A 16,018-nucleotide genomic window follows, 5' to 3' on the forward strand; every position below is an offset into this window, starting at 1 on the left:
TGTTCCAGTTCCATATGTACCCTAAAAATCAATGTCATTCATTCATTCATTTGTTCGTTCATTCATTCATTCAAGGTTTATTGCATTTGTCCCAGGCACTGTGCTAGATACTAAACCCTGGAGAATCCATAGGAAACAAGACAGACAGGGTACCTGCCCTTTTAGATTTATATTCTAGTGGAAAAGATGGACAACCAATATCTAAACAATTAAACAGAGATTCAAACCAAAGCATTTCTGACTGGGAACTATGGAATGAAGAAAAGAAACTGGCCTGAGAGAAAGTAGAGGTGGAACTGACAACAGACAAGGATGGTTGTGAAGGTCAGGTCTTGGAGATGAATTTTGAACCAATAACCAGAGGGTGGAAAGGAGGCTCCCAAGTAAAGGGAGTGGGGAGAGCTCCTCACATACAGGACCCTGCTCCATGGGGGAGGGGCTCAGAGTCCCAGGAATGCAGGGGGAAGTGTGGGGCCAGAGGAGGATGGAGCCAGTGGGGGTGAGGTTGGAGAAGTAGGGGAGAGCCTGATCAGACAGGGCCTTTCATTTTAGATGGAGTTCTGTTCTCCAGGTGGGGGGACTGGCCTTTCCCCATTCTGGGGGAAAGTGAGGAAGCTTTGCCAGTTGTGATAGTGGGCACCTAAGTCAGACATATTCCCTCCCTTGGTTATAATGTCTGCTGGGGAACTTGGGTTAAACACTGTATTTAGACAAGTCTCTTGACTCTGCTGTTTTGGCAACTGTGGCCTTACTGACCCTGGAGAGATTGCCCTTCCCAGGGCTAAATGACAAAGCAAGTCTTTCATATGCAAACCAGAGCCCACACCCCCGCCTCCCAACCCCACAGCTCCTCTATCCAGCTTTCACATCTGGGGCCACTGTTCTCCTGCCCTAAACACCCCAGGGCCAGATATCCAGCAACTCCAGACAGCCCCAATGCCACAGAGCCCACTGAAATTATTCAAACTACTAGCCCGACCTGAACTTGCTTTCCCTGTTCACCTGTTCCTCCCCACAGAAACCACGATAGCTAAGACAAGATGGCGCTGGAGTAGGCGAACGTACCAGCATCTACCTCCCAGAACCAATGTGGATTACAAAGTAATTTTATGAACTATCAACTGGAAAAACCAACTTTGGACTAAACTAAAAGGACTCTTCAACCCAGGAACGCTGAAGAAGCCACCCAGAGACTGGTAGGAAAAGCGGAAACGCGGAGAGGGCTGCCCAGCTTCTCAGAGCGAACGGCAGCAGGGAGAGACTCGCGTGGCGGGAAGTGAGTTTAGCAGAGGGGAAAGGGCCCTGAGCCCCAGGAACAAAGCCCCAGCCTGCAGCCCCAGACCCCAGAAGAAGCATAAGGACAGTATTTAGCTGGAAACAAGTCAGGATACTATTTGTGAGAGAGTCTGATTTCTCAGACCCAGGATCCTTCTTAAAGGGACCACGCAGAACATCTCTCTCACAAACACTCACCCGGGGCTCCTGGAGACGGAGGGAGAGGGGAGAGAACCACAGTAACAGGAAGAGAGTGCAATCTAGGAGGCATAGGGAGAAACATTTTTGGGAGATAGCCACCCTAACCCCTGGGACGAGTCACTCCCCAAAGCTGAAGTGAATATTTCCCCCGGAAACAGCAATACCAGCAAAGGGAAGCAGGAGAGCAGCCAAACAAGCTCCCCCGCGGCATTCAGAGCAGAGTCGCATAGAAGGAGGGAGCTTTCGGGTCTACGGTAGTGAGTCTTAGGGTCCGAGCTGCAACGCCCCCACCCACACGGCTGAGGGCGCACCGGAGAGCGGGCGGCAGCGGGAGACAAAAGCGCGGTTCTGCTGGCAGGGGCGGAAGCCGGCTGGCCACCAGTGGGCTCAGGTGTGAGCTCAATCTTGCCCGGCTAGGGAGAAGGGGGCGTGCAAAAGCGGCTAAGCTCAGCTGCCGGCAGCCTGTAATCCAGCCTCCGGGAGAAGGGCGGGAAATCCAGAAAGGGTAGAAACCAGCCCCGGAGCAAGGGCAGAGGAGCACATCCCTGCCCCGCCTGTGCAACCCAGGCTTGCGGTCTGACTTGGTAGCAGGCTCCTCCCACGGGGGTGGAGCCAAAAGCCCAGAAGAGGCGGAGTTCCGCTACGAAGCTGAGCTTGGGCACGCAGCCTTTCCTGGTGGTAGAGCCAAGGCTAGCAGCTGTTCCTTGAGTGGGATCATCCTGCAAAGGCAGGGCGAAAGCTCGGAAACAGGCGGCGACCCGCAGCTGAGCAAAGGTGCTCGCCAGTGCCCTCAGGACCGAGCATAACATCACACACGGGGGCGGGGCAAAGGCCAAGGCCACCAACCCTTGTGCACCTGAGCACATGATCACAGCCACTCTCGTGAAGAGAAAATGCGGAGGCAGAGAAATACAACACAAATAAACCAAGATAAATCCCCAGAAAAGGACCTAAGTGAATCAGATATAACCAAATTACCAGATGCAGAGTTTAAAATAACGATTGTTAAGATGCTCAAAGATATTAGAACCACCATAGATGGCCATTACGAAAACCTAAATAAAGAGATAACAAATATAAAAAAGGACATTGAAATAAAAAAGAATCAGACAGAAATGACAAATACAATATCTGAAATAAAGAATACAATGGAAGGAATTAAAAGCAGGATGGATGAAGCAGAGAATCGAATCAGTGAGTTAGAGGACACAATAAATAAAGGCATGGAAGCAGAGCAGAAAAAAGAAAAGAGACTCAAAAAGTCTGAGGAAACTCTAAGAGAGCTCTGTGACAACATGAAGAGAAATAACATCCGCATCATAGGGGTTCCTGAAGAAGAAGAGAAAGAACAAGGGATAGAGACTTTGTTCAAACATATTATAGCGGAAAACTTCCCCCAATTAAGGCAGGAAAATATTTCACATGTTCAGGAAGCACAGAGAACTCCATTAAGGAGAAATCCAAAGAAACCAACACCAAGACACATCATAATTAAATTACCAAAGCTAAATGATAAAGAGAAAATATTAAAAGCTGCTAGAGAAAAAAAGACAATCACCTACAAAGGAGCCCCCATAAGGATGACTTCTGACTTCTCAACAGAAACACTTGAGGCCAGAAGGGAATGGCAAGAAATATTCAAAGTAATGCAGAACAAGAACCTACAACCAAGACTACTTTATCCAGCAAGGCTATCATTTAAAATTGAAGGAGAAATAAAAAGCTTTACAGACAAAAAAAACCTAAAGGATTTCACTACAACCAAACCAAGGCTGCAAGAAATGCTAAGGGACCTGTTGTAAACAGATCAAAGGAAAAAAAGAATATAGCAAAAGAGAAAAACAGTTTTAAAGAAAAAAAATGGCAATAAACAATTACATATCAGTAATAACCTTAAATGTTAATGGATTAAATGATCCGATCAAGAGACATAGGGTAGCTGCGTGGATAAGAAAAGAGGACCCATACATATGCTGTCTACAAGAGACACACCTTAAATCAAAAGATGCACACAGACTGAAGATAAAAGGATGGAAAAAAAATATTTCACGCAAATGGAAATGAAAAAAAAGCTGGGGTAGCAATACTTATATCAGACAAAATGGACTTTAGAACAAAAACCATAGTTAGAGATAAAGAAGGTCACTACATAATGATAAAGGGAGCAATACAAAAGGAAGATATAACCATTATAAATATCTATGCACCTAATATAGGAGCACCTAAATATATAAAGCAGACTTTGATAGACTTAAAGGGCGAGATCAACAGCAATACTATAATAGTAGGAGATTTCAATACCCCATTAACATCATTAGATAGGTCCTCAAGAAAGAAAATTAACAAAGAAACAGCAGACTTAAAGGACATATTAGATGAACTCGATTTAATAGATATCTTCAGAACCTTTCACCCTAAAAGAGCAGAATATACATTCTTTTCAAGCGCTCATGGGACATTCTCTAGAATAGACCACATGTTAGGGCACAAAAGCGGGCTCAACAAATTTAAGAAGATTGAAATCATATCGAACACTTTCTCTGATCACAATGGCATTAAACTAGAAACCAACCACAATAGAAAAATTGAAAAACATTCAAACACTTGGAAACTAAATAGCACGTTATTAAACAATGAATGGGTTAACATTGAGATCAAAGAAGAAATTAAAAAATTCCTAGAAACAAACGATAATGAGCATACATCAACTCAAAATTTATGGGACACAGCAAAAGCAGTCCTGAGAGGGAAGTTTATAGCATTACAGGCATACCTCAAGAAGCTAGAAAAAGCTCAAATTAACAACTTAACCCTGCATCTAAAAGAACTAGAAAAAGAACAGCAAGTAAAGCCCAGAGCTAGTAGAAGGAAGGAAATAATAAAGATCAGAGCAGAAATAAGTGACATAGAGGCTAAAGAAACAATACAGAGGATCAATGAAACCAGGAGCTGGTTCTTTGAAAAGGTAAACAAGATCGATGAACCTTTAACAAGACTCACCAAGAAAAAAAGAGAGAGGACTCAAATAAATAAAATTAGAAACGAGAGTGGAGAAATAACAACTGACACAACAGAAATACAAAATATTGTAAGAAAATACTATGAAGAACTGTACGCCAAAAAACTAGACAACCTAGATGAAATGGACAAATTCCTTGAATCATATAATCTTCCAAAAATCAATCTGGAAGAATCAGAAAACCTAAACAGACCAATTACAACAAATGAGATTGAAACAGCTATCAAAAAACTCCCAAAAAAGAAAAGTCCTGGGCCTGATGGCTTCACAAGTGAATTCTACCAAATATTCAAAGAAGAACTAACTCCTATCCTTCTCAAGCTATTTCAAAAAATTCAAGAGGAAGGAAGACTTCCAAACTCCTTTTATGAGGCGAGCATAATTCTGATTCCAAAACCAGGCAAAGACAACACAAAAAAAGAAAATTATAGGCCAATATCCCTGATGAACTTAGATGCAAAAATCCTCAATAAAATATTAGCAAACCGGATCCAGCAATATATGGAAAAAATCATACACCATGATCAAGTAGGATTTATTCTTGGGAGGCAAGGCTGGTACAATATTCGCAAATCAATCAATGTGATTCATCACATAAACAAAAGAAAGGAGAAAAATCACATGATAATTTCAATAGATGCAGAAAAAGCATTTGATAAAGTCCAGCACCCATTCATGATCAAAACTCTCAGCAAAGTGGGAATACAGGGAACATACCTCAACATGATAAAGGCCATCTATGACAAACCCACAGCCAACATAATATCAATGGGCAAAAATTAAAAGCTATCCCCTTAAGATCAGGAACAAGGCAGGGTTGCCCCCTTTCACCACTCTTATTCAACATAGTTCTGGAAGTCCTCGCCACAGCAATCAGACAAGAAAAAGAAATAAAAGGCATCCAAATTGGAAAAGAAGAAGTAAAACTATCATTATTTGCAGATGACATGATATTGTATATAGAAAACCCTAAAGTTTCAGTCAAAAAACTACTAGACCTGATAAAAGAATTTGGCAAGGTGGCAGGATATAAAATCAATACTCAGAAATCAGAGGCATTTTTATACACTAATAATGAACTGTCAGAAAGAGAAATCAGGGAATCAATCCCCTTTACCATTGCAACCAAAAAAATAAAGTACCTAGGAATAAATCTAACCAAGGAGATTAAAGACTTGTACTCAGAAAATTATAAAACATTGATAAAAGAAATCAGGGAAGATACGAATAAGTGGAGGCATATACCGTGCTCATGGTTAGGAAGAATAAACATCATTAAAATGTCTATATTACCCAAAGCAATTTATAAATTCAATGCAATACCAATGAAAATACCAATGACTTACTTCAAAGACATAGAACACATATTCCAAAAATTTATATGGAACCAAAAAAGAACACGAATAGCCTCAGCAATCCTGAAAAGGAAGAAAAAAGCGGGAGGTATCACACTTCCAGATATCAAGTTATATTATAAGGCCATTGTACTCAAAACAGCATGGTACTGGCATAAGAACAGGCACATAGATCAATGGAACAGAACAGAGAACTCAGAAATAAACCCACAGCTCTATGGACAACTGATATTTGACAAAGGAGGTAAGACAATACAATGGAGTAAAGACAGCCTCTTCAACAAATGGTGTTGGGAAAACTGGACAGCTACCTGCAAAAAAATGAAACTAGACCACCAACTTACACCACTCACAAAAATAAACTCAAAATGGATAAAAGACTTGAATGTAAGCCATGAAACCATAAGCATTTTAGAAGAAAACATAGGCAGTAAGCTCTCTGACATCTCTCGCAGCAATATATTTGCTGATTTGTCTCCACAGGCAAGTGAAATAAAAGACAGGATAAACAAATGGGACTTTATCAAACTAAAAAGCTTCTGCACAGCTAAAGACAATAAGAACAGAATAAAAAGACAAACTACACAATGGGAGAATATATTTGACATAGCGTCTGATAAGGGGTTAATAACCAAAATTTATAAAGAACTTGTAAAACTTAATACCAGGAAGACAAACAACCCAATTCAAAAATGGGCAAAAGAAATGAATAGACATTTCTCCAAAGAGGACACACAGATGGCCAATAGGCATATGAAAAAATGTTCAACATCATTAATGATTAGAGAAATGCAAATTAAAACCACAATGAGATATCACCTCACACCAGTCAGAATGGCGCTCATCAATAAAACAACACAGAATAAGTGCTGGCGAGGATGTGGAGAAAAGGGAACCCTCCTGCACTGCTGGTGGGAATGCAGACTGGTGCAGCCACTGTGGAAAACAGTATGGAGATACCTCAAGAAATTAAAAATCAAACTGCCTTTTGACCCAGCTATACCACTGTTAGGAATATACCCCAAGAACACCATAGCACTGTTTGAAAAGAAGAAATGCACCCCCATGTTTATGGCAGCATTGTTCACAATAGCAAAGATTTGGAAACAGCCCAAGTGTCCATCAGAGGATGAGTGGATTAAAAAGCTTTGGTATATATATACTATGGAATACTACTCAGCCATAAGAAATGATGACATAGGATCTTTTACAACAACATAGATGGGCCTTGATAACATTATACTGAGTGAAAGAAGTAAATCAGAAAAAACTAAGAACTATATGTTTCCACACATAGGTGGGACATAAAGATGAGACTCAGAGACATGAACAACAGTGTTGGGGTTACAGGGTGGGGGGAGGAGAGGGAGGGGGTTGGGGGAGGGGAGGGGCACAAAGATCATGGCTTTTCAGCATTGGCCATATTCCCCCCTTAATCTATAGACAGACAGCAAATATTTACGTATGGTGTTCCCACTATAAAGACTGCTGTCTTAGGGACAAATGCTGACAAACTATTTCAGCAGTTCCTCCTTCTTCAAAGACTTATATGTAAACATAGAGCTCCATGTTTCATAGGACATACTCAAGCTCACTCCATGCTTCCTGGTGCTTTAGCACAAATGCCCCCCCCCTTTTTTTTTTTTTTTTGTATTTTTTCTTTTATTTATTTATTTTTTGTATATTTCTGAGGATGGGGATGGGGAGGCAAGCAGACAGACTCCTGCATGCGCCTGACTGGGATCCACCTGGCATGCCTACCGGGGGGAATGCTCTGCCCATCTGGGATGTTGCTCTGTTACAACCGGAGTCATTCTAGCAACTAGGGCGGAGGCCATGGGGCCATCCTTAGTGCCCAGGGTGGATTTGCTCCGGTGGAGCCTTGGCTGTGGGCAGGAGGAGAAGGACCGGGAGGGGGGAGAGGGGGAGGGGTGGAGAGGTAGATGGGCGCTTCTCCTGTGTGCTCTGGCCGGGAATCAAACCCGGGAATCCTGCACACCAGGCCAATGACTCCGACGGGTCTACCATATCATGCTTTTTACTTAAAAAAAAAAAATTTACATTTCTTTTGAAAGCTGATGAACAGGAGACACCAAATCTACCTTCTTTATTAGATCTAGCTAATAACACTGTTCTGTCTTTTTTCCAAATAGCTCCAGACATATGGAAAAGATTTATATAGGCGGATGGGGATCCTCAAACCCCTCAGCGAGATCTTCTGAGAATGGCTTTTAAGATACCTAGAGGCAGAAAAAGCCCAATAGAGATCAGGGGGAACTACCAGCTTTTAGGATACACCCTTAAAGGCTCCAGCACCCCAAAGGGGTCTCATAGGATGCCATCTGGGTCCTGCTTCAATAGTGGAAAGGAAGGTCATTGAGCTAAAGCCTGCCAGGCTTACACACCTCTGCTGTGAGGAAACAGGGACACTGGAAGGTGGGCTTCCCCCTCGCTCCTCTAAGGGAGGGTTCAGTCTCTTCCAGGCCTGCTCCAGCCACCTATGACCTAACCTTGCCCAGAATGCTGGGGTTTGCCACTGAAGGCTGAAGGTGCCCAGGGCCGTCGACCCCATCTACGACACTGTGGACGAGCCTAGGGTATTTCTTCCAAGAAGCAGGTAAACTGATCTCATTTGCACAAAGGCCACTTAACTATGTTTTGCCTGAATAGTCAGGTTCTTTATTCTTCCCTCAAAGATCTCTGTTGTGGGTGTTGATAGTCCTATTTTCTGCTGCTTTGCTTAATATATAGTGTTTCCTTTATTCCTCCTACCTCAATGCCCCACTCATATTTCAGGCTGGGACCTACTCTTAATTTAGAGCTCTCTTTCCTCCTTTTGCCAACTTGTATTATGAATTTACCTTTGCCACCCAGCTTAGTGTATCCCAAGGTTCTCTTTACCAGGCCACAGTCACAGAGCTCCAGGGAAAAGCAACCTGGTCTCAACTCTCCAGGCAGAGGAGAACAGAAGCTCCATATCCACGCATGCTGCAAATGGCTTTTTCCAGTCTACCTGAATCATTACCAGCTAGAAGCAGCGGTCATTGGGACTTGGACATGAGCTGCAAAGTATAGAATGGTGACAACAATTCCAGTGCCATACGGACTTTTCCTGTGGGGAACTTTCCTGGACTCCTGCTCCCTGTGACAGCTCCTAACAGACTGAACTGTGGTTGGGTTGCATTTTTCAGGGATTTGGCATGGTGAGGGGGCCAACTTGGACTTGGGGAACATGTTAAGGACACTACTCATTTATGGATTCTTGCTGTATTGGCCAAGAGTTTGCTTAAAGGCTTTTAATCACTGTAAAAAAAAAAAAGAGGACTAGATGAAGAAGATGGGGCACATATACACCATGGTATATTATTCAGCTAGGAGAAATGGTGACATTGGATCACTTATAGCGGAATGGTGGAGTCTTGGTAGCATTGTGCGGAGTGAAATAAGCGAATCAGAAAAAAACAGGAACTGCAGGATTCCATACATTAGTGGGACATAAAAGCGAGACTGAGAGGCATGAACAGGAGTGTGGTGGCTATGGGGGGTGGGGGGAGGGAAGGAGGGAGAGGGGGAGGAGAGGGGGAGGGGTACAGAGAGAACTGGATGGAGGGTGGCAGAGGACGATCTCTCTTTGGGTGATGGGTATGCAACATAACTAAATGACAAGATAACCTGGAAATGTTTTCTTTGAATGTAAGTACCCTGATTTATTGATGTCACCCCATTAAAATAAAAATTTATTTATATATATAAAAAAAAAAAAAAAAAGAAACCACGATAAAGGCTCTGGCCACCTTTCCCCAGTGCTCCTCCTGCCTCCCGAACTTCACTGCCTTCCTACGTGCCCCTCCACCCTTCGTGGGGTGCCATGCTCCCTTTTGGGGGGATCTGTGAGTATAACAAATTATCTTTTCTTTTTAAAAATTTTTTTTGTTTATTGATTTTAGAAAAAGAGAAAGGGAGAGAGAGAGAAACTTCAATTCATTTTTCTGCTCATTTATTCATTGATTCTTATATGTGCCCTGACAGGGGATCAAACCAGCAACCTTGGCATATCAGGATGACACTCTAACCAACTGAGATACCCAGCCAAGGCAACAAATTATCTTTCAGTGGCAGTCATTTGTCATTTACCGATCTGTTGGCCTTATCACATCTGAATAATAATAAAGCCTACATTTTAAAACATTGTCCCCCAACCCCCATCACAGCTCTAAAACCTTATCCTAAAGTCACCATCTCTTACCTCCAGATGGTGATGGCCAGGGTGCACAGGACCCCAGTGAAGGACGGGAAAAAGAGCAAGAAGATAAAGAAAGTCATCATCTGTGAGGCCCGCCAGGCTTTGCTCGGAGGCTGGAAATTCATCATCAGGCTGATCTGAAGAGAGAGAAGGAGCCACCTACCATCTGTGAGCATGCCAGAGGGCCCCCCCCCCACAGACACTTGCTTCGTGATACCCTCCTCAGTGCCCCCACCACACCCCCACTCCCAATTCCAACCACCACTGGGTCACATGTGACCGAGCCAGGCTGATTGGTTCCGACTGCGGACTGACTCACATTTTTGACGTAAAACATGATGAAAAGAGTAATCATTTGGATAAAGGGCAGCAGAGGGCAGAAGAAGGTTCCAATCCTGTGAGGGAGAGAGCGTGAGTGTCAGAGATCAGGGAAGACACAGGGAGTAGGGGCAGATATGGGGTGTGAAGGGAAGGGAAAGGGGGTGTTATAGCCTGTATGGTGTCCCTCAGAAGTGTATATAAATACAAGTGACTAACTCCAGTACTTCAGAATGTATTTGGACATGGGGCCTTTAAAGAGGTAATTAAGGTAAAATGAGGTCATTGGGGGGAGAGGTCCTCATCTAATCCTCTGAAAAAAGAGATTGGGACACAGAGGGAAGACCATGTGAAGTCCCAGGGAGGAGATGGTTCTCTATAAGCCAGGGAGAGAGACCTCAGGAGAAACCAACCTTGCGGACACCTGGATCTTGGACTTCTAGCCTCCAGAACTCTGAGGAAATCAATCTGTGCTGTGTAAGCCCCCGGTCTCTGGGTTTATAAGGCCGCCATTCAGGCCTCCCCTGAGCTCATCAGGTTTAGGATGCGGCCCTTTTTTGTCCACACTGCATGTATCAACTGCACTTTTTCTTTACTTAATATTATTTTTAAAACTATTTGCCTTTCCTTAGCTGAAATATATTTTAAAGGAGTCTTTATTTTACAATTATACATGGAAAACCAGTGTTGTCTGACAGCAATTGTGAGTAACCTGAATCTAAAGTCAATCTCATCATGAGCAGTCATTAAATTCTAGCAAAATGCTGCTGTCTGCCAAGACTCCCAGTCTAAAGCCTGCTCCTTTTTTTTTTTCAATAAAATGGGAGGTTGACAAGTGTTAGGAGTTAAAGAAATTCTGGCACCAAACCGACCTCTTCTTTTGGGCTCAGGTGCACTGAGGAGAGTTGAAGAGGGATGCCTTCTCACTTGTAACTCATTGCAGCCTATCTGTTACTTTTTGCATCTATCATACAATACATACCTTTAAAATGTACGAGCAACATGCTTTTGAAATATAAGAGTAACTTTTTCCAGACCCCTCAGGGCACGACCACCCCAACAAAGCAGAGACCACAAACCCCCTCATTATATTATCATGATAATTGTTAACTGTTACCAATCCTCTACCTACCATGTAAAAGAAGTATGTGTATAGGTTTTACTTTTGATCCAATCCCCAAAAGTCCCCTGCTTTGCTTTCTCCTGCCTCCCTAATCTATCAGCAGTGGATTTCATGTAACCCCCTTACACTTTCCCCTTTGATTCTGCTGTATAAAATAAGTAATGAAACTGCCATTTTCCAGAGCATTTTCTCAATCTATTGCGGTTTTGCTTACCAGCAACTGTCATCAGTTTGGCTCAAATAAGTTCACAAAAATTCTTACAGATTTGGACGTTTCTTACATTGACGGTAGATATGCCAATGATAGGCAGGCTGGTGTACAAAAGACTGAGGTTTGGGAAACATGTTCCTCACCTGATCTCTACCATCATCCCCAACATCACTCAATTTCTGTTATTATCTTGTCTTCCTTTAAAGCTCATCATCAAAGGCAATAGTCTCCTAAAACCCACAGGTGTTAAATCTGTGATTGCTACCAAGAAAGAAAAAGACATGTGTTTTCAATTGTGCTTATTTACATTTTATTAACAGAAACCTTAAAGGTCCAGAAGTAACAATAGCCATCTCTGATTGTAACTTTTCCCTCACTTACAATAACCCTTCTGAGTCGGGTACTCACTAAGCACTTAGTTTGAGTTTCTCATTTAATGCTCACTTCAGCCTATGAAGTAGATCCTGTTATCTCTCCCACTGACAGATTGGAAAACTGTTTAGAGACAGTTTGGGTAACTTGCCCAAAGGTGTCCCCTTAGTTGGCATAATGTGGGTGAAAGGCTTTTATAAGTTGCCCAGTGGCCAGGGAGTAACCAGACAGTGTACAATGCATCATCTAAACCACAGAAAGAAAAAGTCCTCTCTACCTCTAAGAATAAGCTCATTGACATTAGCAAGTTATTTGCAGATAGCTAAAGTGCCCAGGGCAGCTTGAATGAGTTGGGAAATAAAACACTTCCCAGTTGTGTGTCATATTGATGATTGCAAAGCAGTTTTCATATATCATCTGACTCAACACAATTCAAAGGCAGCTATAATTATGTGCATTTTACATAGCATGACGAGGAGACTGAGGCTCAGAGACGCTCAGTGACCTCAGTGAGGAGCAGAGCCAGCCTCAGAATCCAAGTTTCTTCGATATGGCGGCCTAACAAACCAATACAGAGGGAGACTGCTTCTAACTCCAAACACCCTGCTTTCAAATCAGCAACGCCCCAACAGATGGAATCTGGGACTGTAATGCACCATACAGAATTCTGGCCTTAATTACATCCTGTTCGAATAAATAAAAATAGTCACTGGCTATTGGTTTGAATGTCTAGGTGAACTTGTCAAAAATCTGATGCAACTAGCCAGCTAGTCTCAAAACACACATGCGTACTCACAGGCACCCGTGCACACACACACGCATATATATATAGTTGCTAACACAGGTCGCAAGCCCCAAAGGCTACAGAGGCCCCATCATGGGTTATATCAGTGAGTGAAGCAGGCCAGGTGTAAGAAATAAACAGCCCTGATTTTCTTCATTCCCCCACTTCTGTTGAAACATCACAGTCAAACAGTCTACCATCAGAAAACCAATGCCATGAGGGCAACATGAAATGGCAAAGCTATGCTGGGAAGGTAATAGCAAGGTGGGGACTACAGCAAGCTGGAGGCTCAGACCACTTCAAGACCCAGCCAATTGTCACTAGAACAGGAGATGGTCTCCAGCCTTCCTTTTTTTTTTTTTTTTTTTTTGAGAGAAGACAGAAATTTTATATAAAAATCTTCTGACTTTTAAATATTGGTGGTTAATTCACATTTTTAGAAAAAAGCACTGTGAGACAAGCAAAATACACCTGCAGTCTAGATACGGCCTGGGGGCCTTCGGGTTGGGGTTCCTGCTCTACTTTGATTCTTGCCTGAAGACCTCATAAAGAAAAGGGGACATATGGTACATTCCCAGTTCTCAGACTGGCTGGCTTTGGTATTGCCCACGCAGCTTTAAAAACAGATTCTGGGACTGACCACTGGGCACACTGACGATTCTCAAAACTTACCACACCAGCGTCTGTGCGTAGATCAGTTCTAGGACGTTCCTGGCAATGTCAAACTCCTGTAAGCCAAGACTTGTGATACACTTCATCCCAATGACTCTGTGGAAACACGCTAAGTTTCACACCCAAACCATCAACTCCCTCTTTCAAAAGATTCTGCACAATCAACCAAGGAGACCCTCACCAGTGTGGAATAAAGTCATAAGTCCCTTTGCAAAATTTTGGAAAAGTTCAAAGTATAAGCATGTTTTTAAAGAAATAATTGAGGGAAAACGGAATTGACATAATGCATGCGAATGGGTGGGGTGGGGTGGGGAGGTACAGCTAAAAAATTATAGAGAACATTTGTTACCTTATTATTTAAATGATCTCACCTTTTTTCTTGCTTACACAACTGTTGGCTTATTATTATTTTTGTATTTTTCTGAAGTTGGAAATGGGGAGGCAGTCAGACAGACTCCCGCATATGCCTGACCGGGATCCACCAGGCATGCCCACCAGGGGGCGATGCTCTGCCCATCTGGGGCATTACTTTGTTGCAACCAGAGCCATTCTAGCGCCTGAGGCAGAGGCCACAGAGCCATCCCCAGCGCCCAGGGCCAACCTTGCTCTAATGGAGTCTCAGCTGTGGGAGGGGAAGAGAGAGACAGAGAGGAAGGAGAGGTGGAGGGGTAGAGAAGCAGATGGGCGCTTCTCCTGTGTGCCCTGGCCGGGAATCGAACCCGGGACTCCTGCACGCCAGACTGACGCTCTACCACTGAGCCAACCGGCCAGGGCCTAACTGTTGGCTTATTAAGTCTTATTTTTTCATGGCCAAATAAACTCAGTCCCTTCCAACCCAAATAAATTGGAGTCTTTTCAATTTTTGATTACTACTTTGAATTAATGGTGTTTTCCTGTTTTCAAATCTACAAGGAAGAAACCGAGGTCCTCGTCTGTTCTGAGCAAACTTGAGACCACTTTTATTTCTTCATACTTAAAAGTTGCCAACAAAAATGGCCGTCAAGACCCCGCCCCCCAAACCTCTCACCTTTTTGTCTCCACTCCAGAGAGAGAGAGAGAGAGAGAGAGAGAGAGAGAGAGAGAGAGAGACTGGAATAAAAGTGATTTGGGGAAGACCGAGTGAGAAGTTTTGTCACTCAGCCCACCCACCGAGGAGAGGACCAGCATGTGTCACGCCATCTCAGCACTGCGGCAGCTCGCAGAATATGTAAATGTCCACAAGGAATGAGATGCTCATGGCATTATTTAAAAATGAATAAGTAAGTAAATAAAAGAGGACTGCAGGTGGACAAGTGATGCCACTGCCTCAATTCTGTACACCTGGGTTCTAAAATAAAAATTAGTACATTAACTAAATTCAGTTAAATGAATCATGAGATAAATCTATATGTACTGGCAAGGAAAGGTGCCAAAACATTGTGATTAGACTAGTAAGAGCAAACTCCACAATGATTTTGCAGTGTGACCTCATTTTTGCCTTTGATAATTATGTAGCTCACACACACAAAGCAGTATGTGCATAGAAAAATCTGGGAAAATATACAGTAGAATATTAAAATTATCTGTGGTGAATAAGATCTTAAGTGACTCTCAGTTTTTGTGTTTTATTCTAGAACATTTATTTTTAAAGAGAAGGTTGGAAAAGGCCAATTGAACCAAAAAAACTTTGACAACAAGTGAAGGTGAAACTTCAGTTGATTCAAAAGAAAATAATATCCCAAAGGACAATAGGTAGATTTAGAACAATGAACTCTTAGAGAATGGGAGAGAGCCATATACTTCCTGCTCAGTCAAGACAATGGCTCCAGTTGCAATGCTAGGTACTTATCCCTCAAGACAGACAAATATTTACCTCCTCAGGAACTCCCCCAGGAAGGAATCCATTAAAGAGAACACAAAATCCATCAGAAGGAGCCGGTAGATTTCTTGGCCAATGAGGGTTTCCCAACACTGGAAGGCAAACAAGAGTCAGGCTGTGGGAAGGAGCTGTTGCCTCCGCTTTCTTTCCATCTGTTCCTGGCACCCTGTACTCATGAGGGCATGGCTGGTGGTTTAGTCTGACCAGAATTCTTGGGTGCCCAGAAAAGCAGAGCCCTCTTATGGGCAGGAACCCATAATTGGGTCGACTTTGTTTTCAGGATGATATTCCTTTCCTGTGACACTTCCTCCATTCAGGCATGCCCTCTCCATGCACCCAAACTTTCTCTCTTTCTCTCTTAAATAGTTTTCATTTTTGTCCTATGCCCTTTGGATCCCATTTCTCAGCCAGGTCTAATCAGTTTCTTCAGAAGAGTAGGAGGCGTTAATAGCTAATAATGCCTCCACTCCTTTTGCTTATTAAGCTTATGAGAAATCAAGTAATAAGTGCATGATTAAGAAAGTAGCTTAGAGGTGTAACAAGCTAGCACAAACTGGAAGGCTGAATTAGTCAGCTTATGAAACTAT

At 42.9% G+C, this 16,018-nt stretch overlaps 1 protein-coding gene across 12 annotated transcripts in view; it reads right to left on the reverse strand.

The window, feature by feature from the left end:
- TMC5 (transmembrane channel like 5) overlaps positions 1-16,018 on the reverse strand; it is an 81,564-nt gene that overhangs the window by 11,352 nt on the left and 54,194 nt on the right. For all 12 annotated transcript variants that reach the window (XM_066274722.1, XM_066274718.1, XM_066274716.1 and 9 more), the window contains 4 exons: positions 15,426-15,523; positions 13,574-13,669; positions 10,413-10,488; positions 10,097-10,230 (listed from right to left, as the gene is read on the reverse strand). In XM_066274722.1, the coding sequence (XP_066130819.1) occupies positions 10,097-10,230; positions 10,413-10,488; positions 13,574-13,669; positions 15,426-15,523 (404 nt within the window). The remainder of the gene's footprint in view (positions 1-10,096; positions 10,231-10,412; positions 10,489-13,573; positions 13,670-15,425; positions 15,524-16,018) is intronic.

Source organism: Saccopteryx bilineata, chromosome 4, assembly GCF_036850765.1.
Source record: "Saccopteryx bilineata isolate mSacBil1 chromosome 4, mSacBil1_pri_phased_curated, whole genome shotgun sequence".
NCBI lineage: Eukaryota > Metazoa > Chordata > Mammalia > Chiroptera > Emballonuridae > Saccopteryx > Saccopteryx bilineata.